Source organism: Gobio gobio, assembly GCF_949357685.1.
Source record: "Gobio gobio genome assembly, chromosome: 3".
Lineage (NCBI taxonomy): Eukaryota > Metazoa > Chordata > Actinopteri > Cypriniformes > Gobionidae > Gobio > Gobio gobio.
In genome coordinates, this window is record NC_137099.1 from 68,650,210 (window position 1) to 68,669,575 (window position 19,366).

At 38.6% G+C, this 19,366-nt stretch overlaps 1 protein-coding gene across 1 annotated transcript; it reads right to left on the reverse strand.

Moving 5' to 3' along the window:
* Positions 1-1,056: 1,056 nt before the first annotated feature.
* LOC307124263 (uncharacterized protein) lies at positions 1,057-15,564 on the reverse strand (the record flags this gene model as incomplete). Its single annotated transcript, XM_079813309.1, has 14 exons — positions 1,057-1,316; positions 4,716-4,883; positions 5,028-5,124; positions 5,205-5,279; positions 5,376-5,555; positions 10,194-10,472; positions 10,735-10,825; positions 10,929-11,102; positions 13,258-13,431; positions 14,576-14,762; positions 14,854-15,021; positions 15,104-15,200; positions 15,281-15,475; positions 15,559-15,564. The coding sequence occupies 14 exons, from the start codon at positions 15,562-15,564 to the stop codon at positions 1,057-1,059; spliced, it is 2,151 nt and encodes a 716-aa protein (XP_079669435.1).
* Between the last annotated feature and the right edge of the window lie 3,802 nt (positions 15,565-19,366).

Consider the following 19,366-nt stretch of genomic DNA (forward strand, 5'->3'; position numbering starts at 1 on the left):
AGCTCGATTTTAGTGCAGATGCGATGATATGAAGCCATTTGAGCATTTTGAAAGGGAGAGAGAGCGCGCGCACGCGGTGATTCACTCACGCTGTTTGTGAACTTACGCAGTCATTTGAAAACTTTCTGTGAGACGTAAGTTATTTAATATAGAAATAGGAATTGTACCTCACCTTCAGCATTATAATTATTTTACCCGCGCTGGAAAGAGAATGAGACGGTGTCGCTGCATATCATGCCCTCGCTCTCACGGCAGGTGCGGGTTTATGTGTCGTCAGCATGCGATCGGTTCATGAGATCGGCCTTTTTAGAGACCGCCGATCAATCATCCCAAAGCGATTATCGACCGATCGAGATCGGTTGCCGATCAATCGGAGCACCCCTAATGCAAACCTGATGAAAAATCTAAGTTAAATTTCAACATTAATTCAATGATATTTTAGTTGATGCATTAACATTGATTCAACGATGATTCAGTGTTGGTCTGCTATCTGGGATAGGTTAACTGATATTTCTGACAACTTAAAAATCAAAACGGGTCAAATTGACCGCAACATAACACAAGGCTTAATCTCCTAGCGTCTTCAGTCCGGCGCTGGTTCATTGTCGTCCTCACTTCATGTTATCATTGGTATGTCTTGTAGTCCTGATTCCTTGTATTTCAGTTTGTTTAGTCCCCCCCCCCCCCCCCCCATGGGTATTTTGTTTGTGTTTATTTTATAATTTAAATAAAACCACCCTTTCTTCTTGCCTCCTCACTGGACCAGCAGCTGTGACAATGTGAGGTTAGAGTTTCTGATGTTTATTGAAAAAAACAAACAAATCCACATCGACACATACTACCTTTACATACAGGAGTTTATTTTGATTTGTTTCAAATTTAAAGAAGTGACCCACATTAAAGAAGAAGTATTTAATTGATGATAGATACAAAACAACAGCCATATATATTCTTACAAGATTTACTAAGTTACACAGTTAATAGAGGAAAGGAAACCCTTAATTGTATTGTTTTATTGTTTGTTTCTGGGAAACACTGTGATGTTTCTTCAAAGGTCTAAGACACACGTCTGATCTTCATGCTGATGGATTTCATACCGACAGTTTTACTCATTTTCCAGGTGTACCAAACATTTCCAATGGCGAAATGGGTCTTATCTTCTCCCCATAAATAAACACCGTTGATGTTTGCATTGTGACAGTCTGCGTACCAAAATGCCCCGAGATAAACTTTGGCACAGTTCTTCCCCCAGGTGTCTTGGTCTTTGTCATAGGTGGTGAACTTCATACCATTATGGCGAGGTGATAAAGAGTCGCCTGCAGAGAGGAAGAGCATCATTGAGGACATCAGGTGCACATTTACTCAACTGAGTAAAAAAAAAAAAAAAAAAAAAAAAAAAAAATATATATATATATATATATACACACACACACACACACACACACAGAGCCGGCATAAGCGAACTCAGTGGCTGCCCCCAAGAGCACATTAAATGACTTCTTGCTGCATGTAATTTAATGATGATTGAAATTGTGAAATAGCCTTAAACAATTACTAAATAAACTGCAAAATGTTACGTTTTCTAATATATGCACGGATTGATTTTTTTTTTTTTTTTTTTTTTAAGCTGGATTTTTCTTCATTTATTGTTGATGATTTTTTTTTTTATTATTATAGAACCATTAAACAACAGTACAAAAACAGGCACCAAATACAAACATTCCAAAGATAAAGGAAAATAAAATAAAATAAATAAATAATAACAAAGACATTCACAAGACGCCAAATATCATCATTCAAAGTATGTGACAATAGCAGTACCTTTTACATTTTTCACGACTTTAAGAGACTTCATTAACAGAATAAGTTTGTTATAGAAAACCTTGCATAAAGGGGAAGATTTAGATAATCTACATTTATGAATAAAGAATTTGCCGTTTAGGATAATGAATTTTTATCTTTGTGTTCATAATAACAAATAATATATTTCACATTCAATGTTATTATTACCCCAGTTTTGGTAGAAAAAAATGTAAAAACAGTCTTTCCAAAATTTCTGTACATTTTGACCCTCAAAAAACATTATCCTTAGAGATTCTTCAAAACTATTACAAAAAAGCATTCTTTCCCCATATCCATAAACTTAGATAATAAAATATTAGTTGGATATATTTTATGTAAGATCTTTAAGTGAATTTCTCTACATTTATTTGAAATACAAAATATGTATGGTAACAGCCATGTCTTTATTCCAATTAACTTCCTTTAAAACAGAATTCTAAAAAATGTTCCCTCTTGGAATAACTTTCCTTTTTTCATAAAAAACTTGTCTAATATCCTTCACAGTAAAATCCCCAGTGTTAAATTAACACTGCTCAGAGCACATATGGTCCCACTCTACAGAGTGTTAAAGTAACACTGAATCAGTGTTAAAGTTAATGAGATAATTAAGAGATTAATTAAGTTATGATTGACCATTAGTGATGACACCTGATGATAATGAGCAAAATCACTGAAGAAAAGAGAAAAAAAGAAAAACACAAGAACTACAACAGACTATTAAAAAGACATTAAATCTCTGAAGATCTCAGCAGAGGAGGATTAAACAACTCCACAAACAGCATTACCAGCTTCACACATTACTAACCAGACTGACTTTATTTCTGTCAGACGTCTACAGAAGCTCTTATTGAGGTTTAGATGTTGATGTTTTATTGAAAATAAAAGTAGTTTGATACCATTATGGTGATCAGTGTTTGCTTTAGTTGGGCTCTTGACCCTTGACTTATTAATATAAATTTTTCTCTGGCTGCTGTAACTGTATGTTATGGAGAGAACGGAGATACGGTTGTTATCATCATATAATGGCCTTATTTGCTGATCTCCTGAGATTCATTGATTATAGTAGCCTTGTGGCTCTAGGGCAGAAGATCCTGCAATGTTTTCATCAGATAAACTAAACGATTATCAAAAAATGTTTACATAAGTTTTGTAATCCGGTTTAATAACACATCACACAACAAGCACTTCTAACTCCTGTGAGTTTTACTCAAACATGGACATCAAGAATCAGCCTATGAATCTCAACAATGGTGACATGCCGCAATGCATTCTGGGTGCATCACGCAAAACTCATCTATGGCTCCCAGAATGCATTGTGGCATGAAGCATGTCACCATTGTTGAGATTCATAGGCAGATTCTTGTTGTCTGTGTGTGTGTTAATCTCGCAGGAGTAAGAAGTGATTAGTGTACAATCTATTTCAAAACTTATTCAGCTTTTCTGGTTAAAATGGTTGGATCTTTTCTAGAATCACAATTAAAAAAAAGTTAATAGAATATTGCTCATACCCAGTCATAAAATCGATGAATTAAATCACTATACAATGATCATATTCTCAACATCGAGCAGCAAACAGCATCTGATTGTGTTTCTCTTGCTTTTCTTGCCATAGCAAACTCAGTTACAGCAGCCAGAGAAACACTAACATTAAAATGTCATCAAACTGCCCAACTAAAGAAAACACTGATCACCATGATGGTCAAATTAAAAACTAACAATTTTCACAACAAAATCAAACTAAAAATCTGTTAATTCTCAATAAGAGCTTCTGTAGACGTCTGACAGAAATAAAGTCAGTCTGGTTAGTAATGTGTGTACTGACTTTTTTATAGTCAGTCGTAGTTCTTGTGTTTTCTTTTTCTCTTTCCTTCAGTGATTCTACTCATTATAATCAGGTGTTCATCACTAATGGCCAATCATCACTTAATTAATCTCTCAATTATCTCATTAACTTTAACACTGATTCAGTGTTACTTTAACACTCTGTAGAGTGGGACCATATGTGCTCTGAGCAGTGTTAATTTAACACTGGGGATTTTACTGTGTACTTCTCATTAGTTGCTCTGCAACCTTTTTATGAATGGCTGGATTTGAGAATGTGATATGGTTTAGTGCTCTTATCTGACGTGCTGCATGTTTTGGAGTACAGCATAGCTTTCAGTTTCTCAGTAAGTTAAATGTTTTTTTGTTTTTTGTTTTTATATATATATTTGAGTCGCTTTCAATTAACATTTGGGAACGCAACATGCGTCAAACATCTTCCCAAATTCATAATGAGAATAATTTATAAATCTAAGGTCTTCTTTAGAATAAAATAAAAGCTATGAATGTGATTCTTCACAAATCATTCTCGTATGAGGATCTGATGATCAACAAACATTTATGATTATTATCAGTGTTGAAAACAGTTGTGTAAAAAACATTTTCAGGATTCTTTGAAAGCTTTCTATTTCAGAGAAATGCTGTTCTTTTGAACCTTATATTCATCAAAGAATCCTAGGGAAAAGTGAGCATATTCAGCATAAGAGACAACTTAAAAAAAAGTAGGCTACATGCAGTCTGAACTGTAGTAAGGCTTTGAATATTAACACCTGACCACTCTTGTGGGTTTGGTAAAAACCGTATAAGGGTAAAAACATGACAGGCAGACATTGATAATAGCTGTGTGAATTATCAAGAATTGACAATAGTCAATCGTATTGATGGCACAGAGGGGCCCCAAATAAAAATCTGCTTAGGGCCCCATAAAGGCTTGGGCTGGCCCTGTATATATATATATATATATATATATATATATATATATATATATATATATATATATATATATATATATATATATATATATATATATATATATATGAAAAGTGTCGTACCTGCTCCTCCGTCCTTGAAATCTGAAACTTGCAGTTTATACCCGTCACTTTCAGGACCCACAGAGAAGGACGAGTACTGTGCGAAAACTTTCTTTCCTTCAAAGTCCTCCAGATCCACTTTCAGCATGTACTTCCTGTTACGTGTCAGCTGGTACATGTTCTCCAGCCCTGTTCACACACACACACACACACACACACACACACACACACACACACACACACACACACACACACACACACACACACGTGAAGAACATGTTCAACCAAACACATGATCATCCACACAAACGGACACACACTGTGAGATCTTACCCAGCCAGTATTCGCCCTCCACATTCCCAAATCCTCTCTTGTACTGATTCCACCGCCGATAGAAATTCACACTGCCGTCCATTCTCCTCTGAATCACCTGTGATGGGTTTATATGGAATATATGATTCATAATGTGTGTTCTGATGTGTGTTTAATGATCTAAAGTCACATTTGTACCGTCCATCCACCGTTGTCTCCCTCTTTCAATGGGTCATAGAAGTTCACATTGCCGTCTATTTTCCTCTGACTCATCTGTGATGGGTTTATGAAGAATATATGATTGATTCATCTTTTTTTTTTATGATAAAAATGTTTGATGTGTTTGATGATTTAAAGTCGCATTTGTACCGTCCATCCTCTGTTGATCATGTGACAGTAAACCCAGACAGGATCGTCTCCTGCTGGATAGATGGAGTAAATCCCACTGTCTGTTTCTCCTGAGTTGTAGATGTCAGAACAGTCGGATGGCTTGGATGTACAGTCACTGACCAGAACAACAGAGAGAAGAACCGCCAAAAACAGCATCAACTACATGAGACAGAGAGAGAAAGAGATGACCATCACTAAAGCTGAAGCCCTCTGTATGAATGTAGACGTATTGATGAACTTACTGCCATCTTCTCAATCTCACACAGCAGAGATCGGCTTTATCTAGATTAAAATAATAAACACATTTGCATATAATGTCTGTTTTCTGAAAGTTGTATAGATGTCTGAATGCTCTGTGAGTTAAATGAAGAATGAAACAGTAACTCACCTTTAGTGTTGTGTGTTGTGTTGTTCAGTCTGACACACACTCTTTATATATGACAGATTCTCAGACTCCTCCTCTGTGTCACACAAGAAATTTACACACACATTTTGGATGCAAATAAAAAGGCTTGTGTATCCGTGATGTGAGTTAAACATGCAGTGACAGACACAACTGTGTTTTACATGTTCAGTAAATCTGACTGAATCTGGGTGATTTAGTTTATAGCTATGATTTATAGTTTGGATTAATTCCATCATGATTAATTATCATTTTGGGTGTAAATGTGGTCTCTCTCTTAAGATACATTCACACAAACACACTCACAAACATGTGACTGCAAATGACAGTATTTGTATAAATTTTGGCAAACAAAACCAGTCACAAATGCAGAGTTGAAGGGGTGAGACCTAACACACACAGACAAACACTTTTGCATGTGCACACACACACACACACACACACACACACACACACACACACACACACACACACACACACACACACACACACACACACACACACACACACACACACACACACACACACACACACGTACTCACACGCACACACACATAACTCCTGTTAACTTCTGCTTATTACTATTAGTTTTATTTACACATTTTTTAAATAATTTCTTGTTCTAAAGTTAGTGTTTTTTGGTTTATTGAAATAAATAATTTGTGAATACAATCTGACTCTTATTTTTTTAGTGGCATTTTAGTTATATTTTTGAAAATTTATGTTGCATTATTGTAAAAACAGACACTTCAAACAAACAACAACAAATTCTAACTGTATAAAATATATAAAAGTTGGTCACATCCAGAAAAAATAATGGATCTATATGGATATATATGGTCAAAACACATATTTCTATTTAAGAATTATTATTAATAGAATTCTGCATCTAACACCTAAATCAATATCCAGAAACAACTAATATTTAATTCAGAGCATAATTAAAAAAAAATTCAGAAAAAAAAACTTTTCTTCTGATAGACCTTTTAGTGGCTGAAACATGTCTCCTTACATTTCTCTGGAGATGTCAAATACAATGAAACCAAACTTTTCATGTTTGCCATATGGCCTGTCCGTCATTTTGATGCCACTCTTCTTTCTAGTCATTTGGCACATAGTCTTAGAGCTAAACCTTGACTAACTGGGGCCCAGGTCAGGAAGCAGACGGACTGGCTTAACCAACCGTCTACTAGCTGTCTCACATCACAGAAGTCAGATAAATCCCAACACAGAGATTCTCACACCTAGACATTATCACATAGAGACTGATGTGTCTGTTTCCCGAATTACTAAATACAAAAAAACTCTCAAACCCATTTAATGGTAAAAATGTATATTGCTGAATATTCGATCCCTTCCCTCAAAAGCGCTTATTGTTAAGGATATGATTACAGATAATAATCTAGATGTGCTGTGTTTGACAGAAACCTGGCTAAAACCTGACGACTACATTACTTTAAATGAGTCAACCCCCCAAGAACATTGTTATAAACACGAGCCGTGTCTGAAAGGTAAAGGGGGAGGGGATGCTGTAATTTATAATAATATATTCAGTATTACTCAAAAGTCGGGGTGGCAGTGGCTCAGTGCTTCATGTAGGTTGTCTACAAACCGGAAGGTTGGTGGTTCGATCCCCGGTTCCACCTGACCAAGTGTCGAGGTGTCCATGTGCAAGACACCTAACCCCAGCTGCTCCTGATGAGCTGGATGGCGCCTTGCATGGCAGACACCGCCATTGATGTGTGAATGGGTGAATGTGAGGCAATGTGTAAAGCGCTTTGGATGGCCATTGGTCTGTTAAAAGTGCTATATAAATGCAGTCCATTTACCATTTATTCAGTATTACTCAAAAGTCTAGTTTCAAATATAATTCCTATGACGTGTTGGTGCTTAATGTAACATTATCTACTGTAAATGATAAATCCCATTTGACATTTGTGCTGGCTACTGTATAATGGCCACCAGGGCACAATACAGACTTTACCAAAGAATTTGCTGATTTTTTATCAGAGTTAGTACTGGCTGCAGATAAAGCACTAATTGTTGGTGATTTTAATATCCACGTAGACAACGACAAAAGACGCATTTATTGGAGTTAGGCAACACGTGTCAGGACCCACTCATCGTCATAATCACATGGAATAAATGTTGATACCATTGAAATTCTGCAGCGGAGCGATGACATCTCAGATCATTATATGAAGTTTTACTAACAAAGTTCGGGAGGAACACATTCAAATGATCTATCCAATTATCACATCATTTAAACCAGCTGTCAGCAATCAGCAATCAACATGTCTACCCAATCAGCACAAGGGAAGGACTACATAAATACCCAGTCAACTCACCAAAGTTCTTTGACAGTTTCCCAGCATTGGACAGGTTCCCAGCTTTTGGTCTTCTAGTTGTCTGCAAAATGTCAGAAATCCAACTCTACCCCTCTGACGATGAGTCCCTCATCTCCAGGGAATTTTCACCTCATACACCAGATGTCATGAGCATCCATGCTCCACCAGATGCCATTTCTCAAACTCCGGAACCAATACGTGGACGTCAGCCCATGCGGGGCGCTTCTCGTACTCCACGACGCAGAGGATTACCTTCACCTCCTCCAACAAGACACCAACCAGCATCTCCAGCATCTTCTTACACCTCAGCCCATCAGACAATTCCAGCAATAGAGAAATGGACCGTCTTAAGCCTAAGACAAGCGCTCATCAGTGCAGAGGTCCATTTCTCCCGAAAAATGACCAAGGCACAGTTATATGCCTTGTACGTGTCTCTTCAATCTTCAACCCCTCTTCCCAAATCGACTTCTCTCTCCAAGAAGGGTAAAGCGAGCATGAGTCGCAAAGCTCCATCTTCACGTCCACAAAAAATTCTGTCTCCTTCATGCGCAAGTCCAGGGCCTCCTCGCGCTTCTGGCCGTGGCAGTAGGCCGTCAGCAAGTTTGGGCCGCGCCCCGGACTCCGCGTCTGCCAGGCCTAATACTCCTCTTCCTTCCGCTCTGCCCGCAGGCAGCTCCTTTAATGCAAGTATGACACCCTGCTATTTTAAACACTGTCTCCTCACAGCAAGAAGATCCTGGATTGAATCCCACGATTCTCTCACGATCCAAAGATGTGTGAATTACAGATGCTAAGTTGTCTAAAGTGTCTAAAGGTGTGAGCTAAGTTTCTTTTATTTTCATGATTTCTGGACAAACACACACTCTCTGTGAGTTGCTTTGCAATTACAAATGGAAAATATGTCCACAATTTGAACTAGTTTTTAACCTTGAGGTTCCATGAACGTCTATATCGGACGTGCAGAACACGTCAAAAACAGACGTCATAAAAACTTTCATTCTGGCTCCTCAGTGGACGTCTTTTCAACAAACACCTTTGCTCAGTGGGAATTATCCATAAAAACTAAGATGACAGAAAGTCAATCTAATAGGTAAAAAGGGAAGCTGATAATGCTTTTGTGAAGTTGTGTCTGAAGTCTGTTGTGTTTCTCTGTCCTTCAGTGATTCTGCTTGTTATCATCAGGAGTCTTCAGTAATATTCAGTCATTACTCTATTAATCACTTAATTATCTCATTAACTCCAACACTGATTCAGTTACATTTAACAGCCTGTAGTGTGCACACTGAGCAGTGTTCAGTTCATCTGGGCTAGCCCATGTGGGACCTACATGGAAACTGAGGACAAAACTGTCTGGGCCCCAGTTAGACAGCCCAGGTGACGCCCATATGGGCCCCACATGACTGTGCTGGCTGGGACAGGCCAATAAAAAGGAGTATTTATTAACAAATTAAATTAACATAAATTCTAAATTAAGATGGGCATTTGGTAATAACTAAATTTAAGATAAGTGCTCGGGATTTAATAAAAGAATAATGCCAACATTAGCCTATACTCTGTCTACAATATGCATTTAAGACTCAGTTAATATTTAATTATAATTTGAAAAAAACTTTACTCACCTAGATTAGGCTTCATGTTTTTTGTGGAGGAAAATGATTACTGATGGTGTGTCAACTGCTACTGCTACTGGCCGGGATCCATAATACTGATCTGGCTAATTTTGCAAGTTTTGGGAAGGATGGTTTGTTGGTCATCCACCAGCCAAGAACATCCATTTCATTTTCCATGACAGCCGTTTCAATGTAGCGAGTGACCTCATGATCTTCCCAATCAGCTTGCCTTACATTTTCGCCCTTTTTGTCGGAGAATTTGGTTCGACTCCGGAGAGCTCTGGGTCTCGAATCTTCACATCTGGTGCACCTGCAGCCATGACTTGCAGAAGAGCATGTACGGCATCCCTGTCTGAGTGTAACAACATTCTCAGCTGGTTAAATTTTGGCCAGAGGAATGTTGCGATCTTGTGGAGGTCCTGTATTATCACTTTACGCGCAAGCCAGTCTTCGTGCCATTTATGTCACACGGACAGCGCAGGAAAAAGGCGAGGATCCAAGAGCGAGTGCAGCTCAAGTCTTTTTTGACTGACACAAACTCAGTGATATCCAGAGCAGTGAAACACATAAAGTCACAGAGGATGAGAGAATGTCTGAAGCCGGCAGAAAACTCAAGAAACTCCAGGCTGGGAGATGCAAGGCGTGACACAGGGAAGCAATGGGCCAGGACCAGGCAAACGGGAACTCCAGGACACCGGAAACGTCCAACCACGGCCTATGAACAGCACACAAGGACACCCAAGGACAAACTGCGGCGATCGACAACACGGAATGGAAGTGAGGCATGATATAGGCAGGTGAAATGAGTTGCAGCTGGTGATGACGATTGCTGCGATAAGTGACCACGCCCCCAAAACAACCAACACTCACACACAGAAACTGAGTCAGTGAATCCATGAACCGTGACAGTTTACGCAGGACAGCTTGCTGAGGGGAGTCCATGGCATTGGGCTGACAGTGGCGTTTCAGTTTCTCACACCAGAGACACACACTATTAATGTTGGATACTTGTCTCCCTCAAGTTCCCCCTCGTGCCTCCAGCGTTTCATGGAGCTCATGATAAATGGCCTGTATAGAAGTCAGTGTGAGGTACACCGTACTGAACCGAGTGTCTCCCAGTAGCAGCAATGTTGTTGACAGTTGCACAGCCAACCCCGACTGCTTAACGTACCTCTCCAATGATTTAGCAGCAGAAATGGTATCTCCTATGTCTGGAGCACAGTCGGCTTTGGATAACTCAGCGATGTCGAGTCCATGGCGCAGTACCGTATTAATGATGTGGTCAATGCAGTCCAATCTCTGGTATGGCCGCAGAACAAATTTAATGTTTGCCCATACAATTTTGCTGAGAGAGGAAGCGTCAAGGACAAACTTTGTCACTCATAGTTTCAGTGTCTCCCTTCTGAAATTTTCTCCCATCTTTGCCTCTTCCAAAGGGAACATTGTAGTTGTCAGGGTTTTATTCACCAGTTCCATATCCTCACTTATGAAATGTGATTGTCAAATAACTAATTTTCCGATAATCCTCTGTCCACATGTCTGTGTTCATTGCGACTGTGCCATCCTTCAACAAAGTCTTTTGAAAAAAAAAAAAAAGTTTTTTGTACTGAAGCTTCCCTCTTTTCTTCTGCCACCTCAGTGCACCTTTTCGCAATTGTCACATGGCGGGGAATAACAGAGTTTACAGGAACCCTCCCATACGCAGCCCAGACATTAATTTGTTCTTGTGCCAGCTCTTCAAACCTCTTGCCATTTACGATATTAAAAGGCCTAATGTCTTTACTGCAAAAGCTGACACACTTCTCCGTCACCGTTTGTTTCACCTTTGCAGGGATGGGTTTTGATGCTGTAAGGAACTATGTGATTGTACAACCTCAAATCAGAAAAAGTTGGGACAGTATGGAAAACGCAAATAAAAAAAAATTAGTGATTTCTAAATTTACTTTGACTTGTATTTCATTGCAGACAATATGAACACAACATATTTCATGTTTTGTCTGGTCAACTTCATGTCTTTTGTAAATATGCATCCTTTCCTGTCATTCAGACCTGCAACACATTTCAAACAAAGTTGGGACAGGAGCAATTTAGGGCTAGTAATGAGGTAAAATGGTTAAATAATGATGTGATTTGAAACAGGTGATGTCAACAGGTGATTGTAATTATGATTGGTACAAAAGCAGCATCCAAGAAAGGTCTAATCCTTTAGGAGCAAAGATGGGCCGAGGATCGCCAGTTTGCCAACAAATACGTGAGAAAATTGAAATTAAATGTTTAAAAACAATGTTCCTCAAAGAAAGATAGGAAGAGATTTGGATATTTCACATTCAACAGTGCATAACATAATTAAAAGATTCAAGGAATCTGGAGGAATTTCAGTGCGTAAAGGACAAGGGCGCAAGCCTAAGCTGAACAACCGTGATCTCCGATCCCTCAGGCGGCACTGCATCAAGAATCGTCATTCATCTATAAGCGATATCACCACATGGGCTCAGGACTACTTTGGCAAACCTTTGTCAAGTAACACAATACGTAGTTACATCCACAAATGCCAGTTAAAACTGTACTGTGCTAAAAGGAAGCCCTATGTTAACAGTGTCCAGAAGCACCGTCGACTTCTCTGGGCTCAGAGGCATCTGTGATGGACCATCACACAGTGGAAACGTGTACTGTGGTCAGATGAATCAGTATTTGAGGTATTTTTTGGGAGGAATGGACGCCGTGTGCTCCGGACCAAAGAAGAAAAGGATCATCCAGACTGTTACCAGCAACAAGTCCAAAAGCCAGGGTCTGTCATGGTATGGGGTTGTGTCAGTGCCCTTGGCAAAGGTAACTTGGACTTCTGTGAAGGCACCATTAATGCTGAAAAGTACATAGAGATTTTGGAGCATAATATGCTGCCTTCAAGAAGACATCTTTTCCAGGGACGTCCGTGCATATTTCAACAAGACAATGCAAAACCACATTCTGCACACATTACAAAGTCCTGGCTGCGGAGGAAGAGGGTACGGGTACTTGACTGGCCTGCCTCAGTCCCGACCTGTCTCCAACAGAGAATGTGTGGCAACGAAGACCCCGTACTGTTGCCCACCTTAAGACTTGTTTGCAGGAAGAATGGGACAAAATTACACCTGAAACACTTCATCACTTGGTGTCTTCAGTCCCTAAACGTCTTTTAAGTGTTGTGAAAAGGAACGGCAACATTACAAAGTGGTAAATGCCTTACTTTCCCAACTTTTTTTTAAATGTGTTGCAGGTCTGAATGACAGGAAAGGATGCATATTTACAAATGACATGAAGTTGACCAGACAAAACATTAAATATTTTTTGTTCATATAGTCTGCAATGAAATACAAGTCAAAGTAAATTTAGAAATCACTTCTTTTTTTTTGTGCGTTTTCCATACTGTCCCAACTTTTTCTGATTTGGGGTTGTAGGTTGATCCTGGGCACTGGCAGGTGTTGAACAGCTTCGAGCAACATGTCATTTTGCTGTCGTACTTTAACAGAATGTCGCATCTTTTGCATTTCACATAACCCACTGGCTCATTATTCTCATTAGGCACAAGGTCAAACGTTTTCCACACCTCGGACTTTGCTTTCTTTGCCGGTGCAACCAAAACGTAATCGCCAGAGGCCAGCCTCCATTTCACCTCCTCAGCATCCATTTTCGTGCTAATCGAAACACATCATCTGAATGCTCATTTACCGCGCAACCCGGAGCGCAAGCCAGAGCCCGGCCCGAGCCTGTGTAAAATGATAGAAATTAAGACCGAACCCGACCGAACCTGACGGGTCCCGTCGGGTCCCGTCGGGTTCAGGTTAAGATCTTCAGCTCTAAAACTTCTTCCAGTAACGTTAATAGAAAGTTTGTTCAAAGTTATATAGTCTTTAACAGGTAAGTATCATGTGTATAAACTCACCCAGTTCACATTTTCACACATTTATACACACTCAATCATATAACCCACAAATAAACATACTCATTACAAAAACAATAAATTTAACGTTTTAATTTTACAACACATATAAACACGGGTACCCCTATTAAAATTACAAAATGGTTTAGTCGGCCGCCGGAGCGCAGAACGGCAGGGGAAATGGAGTGTGAATGCGGTATGTGTGTGTGTGTGTGCGTGTATATGTGTGTGCCAGTGTCGCTTGTCCAGCGGTGACGATTACGGCTGCTTCGACACAGTAATGTTCTCACACAAAAAGCACAGAGGCATTATTTATACATCGCTTAAGGAACCATTTTTCCTCAAATATATATAAATGTTACTACTTTTTTTGGAATGCTCAGAGAACATTTAAACGTAACATTCCCATGTTTGCAATTTGATATAATTGAATGTTTCCTTAATGCATGCATAACCAAGAAACATTTAAAAAACTGTTTGGAGAACATTAAACAAGAACGATTTATAACTTAATGGGAACATTAGACAAACGTTCTTAGAACAATTTTGTTTTGTTTTGTTATCTGGTTATAGACTAATATAGTGAATCTGGGTCCTCTTGCATAATCAGTGTGTGTCAGCAAAAGACGCTGGATGATGCAAAATGTAATGTAAAACAGATTTTTACTGGCAAATAAACAGGGATATCTGTGTGTCACAGTTGAGCTCTGGTACCATATATACCAGGATATACTAAGTTACACAGCTAAAAGAGGAAAGGACACCAAAAACCTTAATTTGATTGTTTTTTTTTTCTTTCTGAGAAACACTGTAATGTTTCTTCAAAGGTCTAAGACACACGTTTGATCATCATGCTGATGGATTTCATACCGACATTCCAATTGTTGTTCCAACTTGACCAAACATTTCCAATGGCATCATGAGTATCATCTTCTCCCCATAAATACACACCGTTGGGGTTTGCGTGAAGACAGTTTTCATACCAAAATGCTCCGAGAAACTTTTTGGCACAGTTCTTCCCCGAGGTGTCTTGGTCGTTGTCAAAGGTGGAGAACTTCATACCATTATGAATGAACAGAGAGTCGCCTGCAGAGAGGAAGAGCATCATTGAGGACATAGGTGCACATTTACTCAACTGAGTGTGATTTTTTTTTTTATGTGAATGAAAGGGTCGTACCAGCTCCTCCTTCACTGACCCCTGAAACTTGCAGTTTATACCCGCCAGTTTCACAACCTACAGAGAAGTACGAGTACAGAGCCCAATCTTTCCTTCCAGTGAAGTCCTCCAGATCCACTCTCAGCATGTAATTCCTGTTACGTGTCAGCTGGTACATGTTCTCCAGCCCTGTTCACACACACACACGAAGAACATGTTCATCCAAACACATGATCATCCACACAAACGGACACACACTGTGAGATCTTACCCAGCCAGTATTCGCCCTCCACATTCCCAAATCCTCTCTTGTACTCTTCCCATCCCCGATAGAAATTCACACTGCCGTCTTTTCTCCTCTGAATCACCTGAGATGGGTTTATATAGAATATTTAATTCATAATGTGTGTTCTGATGTGTTTTTAATGATCTAAAGTCACATTCGTACCGTCCATCCGTCTTCATCTTCCCCATCTGAGATCATGTGACAGTAAACCAAGACAGGATCATCTCCTGCTGGATAGATGGAGTAAATCCCACTGTCTGTTTCTCCTGAGTTGTAGATGTCAGAACAGTCGGATGGCCTGGATGTACAGTCACTGACCAGAACAACAGAGAGAAGAGCTGCCAAAAACAGCATCAACTACACGAGACGGAGAGAGAAAGAGATGAACATCACTAAAGCTGAAGCCCTCTGTATGAATGTAGACGTATTGATGAACTTACTGCCATCTTCTCAATCTCTCACAGCAGAGATCGGCTTTATCTAGATTAGAATAATAAACACATTTTCATATAATGTCTGTTTTCTGAAAGTTGTATAGATGTCTGTATGCTCTGTGAGGTAAATGAAGAATGAAACAGTAACTCACCTTTAGTGTTGTGTGTTGTGTTGTTCAGTCTGACACACACTCTTTATATATGACAGATTCTCAGACTCCTCCTCTGTGTCACACAACAAATTTACACACACATTTTGGATGCAAATAAAAAAGGCTTGTGCATCTGTAATGTAAGTTAAACATGCAGTGACAGACACAACTGTGTTTTATATGTTCAGTAAATCTGACTGAATCTGGGTGATTTAGTTTATAGCTATGATTTATATATTATAATTTTAATTAATTATAATTAATTATAATTATAATTTTATAACATAAGGTATTTTAGATTTCAGATTTGCTTATTGCCGTTATATTCTTCTTCTTCTTCTTCTTGAATTGAAGTCTATGGCAGCACATAGAAGCGTTTGGTCAAAGGTTGTGAAAATGGCACATGGATAGAGGAGAGTCTGAACATTGACCATAGCAAATTTGGAGTCTCTATCTCAAACCCTCTAGCGCCACCAATGGGTCAAAAAGTCACTGATGTTTATGCTAATAACATTTGAATCATAGGACGAAATGTTTTTCTACAAATTTTGTTCGATCCCCCCAAATTATGCTCATTTTCAGAACTGCGCCAACTACTGGTCAAGGCTTTTTTAACCTTTCGTAGGGTCTTTGGAGTAGTTCCCCATTTGATGTTACCTTCATCTCAGTGGCATGAGACTTTTCGGTAACACTTTATTTTGATAGTCCACTTTAGACATTCTACTAACTATAAGTAACTTTGCAACTACATGTCAACTAACTGTCATTAGAGTATTTGTAGACTGTCTGATTAATATTTACTAAAACTTTATTTTGTTGGTCCCCCAACAGGCATTCTACTGACTATAAGTAACTTGGCAACTACAATTCAACTTATTCTACAAACCCGAACCCTAACACCTAACCATAACCTACCAGTCTACCAACAGTCAACTAATACTCTAATGACAGTTAGTTGACATGTAGTTGCAAAGTTACTTATAGTTAGTACACAGTAAAATCCCCAGTGTTAAATTAACACTGCTCAGAGCACATATGGTCCCACTCTACAGAGTGTTAAAGAAACACTGAATCAGTGTTAAAGTTAATGAGATGATTGAGAGATTAATTAAGTGATGATTGGCCATTAGTGATGAACACCTGATTATAATGAGTAGAATCACTGAAGGAAAGAGAAAAAGAAAACACAAGAACTATGACTGACTATAAAAAAGTCAGTACACACATTACTAACCAGACTGACTTTATTTCTGTCAGACGTCTACAGAAGCTCTTATTGAGAATTAACAGATTTTTAGTTTGATTTTGTTGTGAAAATTGTTAGTTTTTAATTTGACCATCATGGTGATCAGTGTTTTCTTTAGTTGGGCAGTTTGATGACTTTTTAACATTAGTGTTTCTCTGGCTGCTGTAACTGAGTTTGCTATGGCAAGAAAAGCAAGAGAAAACACAATCAGATGCTGTTGGCTGCTCGATGTTGAGAATATGATCATTGTATAGTGATTGAATTCATCGATTTTATGACTGAGTATGAGCAATATTCTATTAACTTTTTTTTTATTGTGATTCTAGAAAAGATCCAACCATTTTAACCAGAAAAGCTGAATAAGTTTTTAAATAGATTGTACACTAATCACTTCTTACTCCTGCGAGAGTAACTCACACACAGTCATCAAGAATCTGTCTATGAATCTCAACAATGGTGACATGCTACATGCCACAATGCATTCTGGGAGCCACAGATGAGTTTTGCATGATGCACCCAGAATGCATTGCGGCATGTCACCATTGTTGAGATTCATAGGCTGATTCTTGATGTCTATGGTTGAGTAAAACTCGCAGGAGTTAGAAGTGCTTGTTGTGTGATGTGTTATTAAACCGCAGTACAAAACTTATGTAAACATTTTTTGATAATCGTTTAGTTTATCTGATGAAAACATTGCTGGATCTTCTGCCCTAGAGCCACAAGGCTACTATAATCAATTAATCTCAGGAGATCAGCAAATAAGGCACTATATGATGATAACAACCGTATCTCCGTTCTCTCCATAACGAACAGTTACAGCAGCTAGAGAAAAATTTATATTAATAAGTCAAGGGTCAAGAGCCCAACTAAAGCAAACACTGATCACCATAATGGTATCAAACTACTTTTATTTTCAATAAAACATCAACATCTAAACCTCAATAAGAGCTTCTGTAGACGTCTGACAGAAATAAAGTCAGTCTGGTTAGTAATGTGTGAAGCTGGTAATGCTGTTTGTGGAGTTGTTTAATCATCCTCTGCTGAGATCTTCAGAGATTTAATGTCTTTTTAATAGTCTGTTGTAGTTCTTGTGTTTTTCTTTTTTTCTCTTTTCTTCAGTGATTTTTTATTCATTATCATCAGGTGTCATCACTAATGGCCAATCATCACTTAATTAATCTCTTAATTATCTCATTAACTTTAACACTGATTCAGTGTTACTTTAACACTCTGTAGAGTGGGACCATATGTGCTCTGAGCAGTGTTAATTTAACACTGGGGATTTTACTGTGTAGAATGTTTAAAGTGGACAATCGAAATAAATGTAACCGAATTTTCTAAAACACACGCACATAAAATGGGCATGACAACAATTTGGTTGTTTTGAAGGTACTCTGAAATTAAATGGGAAAGGTGAAATAATTAAGAATTGATTTTTTTTTTTTTTTTTATCAATTAAAACAAATAAATAAGGCATAAGTCTGAAGATTTTGTCACAGAAATGAAGACCTGGTACTAGAACCAAATTAGCCAGAGATCAGTTATTATGATTATCTCAGATGTATTAAGCGAGGTACGAAGAACGGACCCCTGGTACTAGAGCACAAATGCATTGTGGAATAAACATGCTCACACACACACAAACACACACAGGTGTGACTGCAAATGACAGCATTTGTATAGATTTTGGCAAACAAAACCAGCCACAAATGAAGATTTGAAGGGGTGAGACCTAACACACACGCACACACACACACTTTTGCATACACGCGCACACACATGCAAGTACGCATACACACATGCACACACACACACGCACATAAATTCAAATATATGTATTCACAATATATATATATATATATGGCCAAAACACTTTTTCTAAAACTGTAATTCCTATGTTTTCTTCTAACCAGCAGATGGCAAAATTCTGCCTCTGACACCTAAACCAATATCCAGAAACAACTCATATTTAATTTAGATCATCTTTAAAGTATTTTTTCAGACAAAATGTAATATTTCATATGGAAGCTAATGGTAGTTAACCCTCCAGGGTTCGGCCGTATCAGTGCAAAAGAGACTCGAATAACTTGATTTTGGTACATAATTTGATATATCATTCAAAACTGGTAAGTGTCTATTTGTGGACACTCACCATAAAAACAAAATGCCGTGCTTTTCATAAAATAAAGAAATCAAAAAGGATGCCCATTCTGCCTACTCTCAGTGAAGTCCATTTTGAAACGCATCTGAAGATTAACTGTAATGCTGCGTTCACACCAAACGCGAATTGAGCGTCAGGCGCGAGTGATTTCAATGTTAAGTCAATGGAAAGGCGCGTTGACGCGCGTCTGGAGGTCCCGCGGCGCGGAAGGCGCGTTACGCGCGGCGCGAAGGACGCGAATCCGCTTCATTCGCG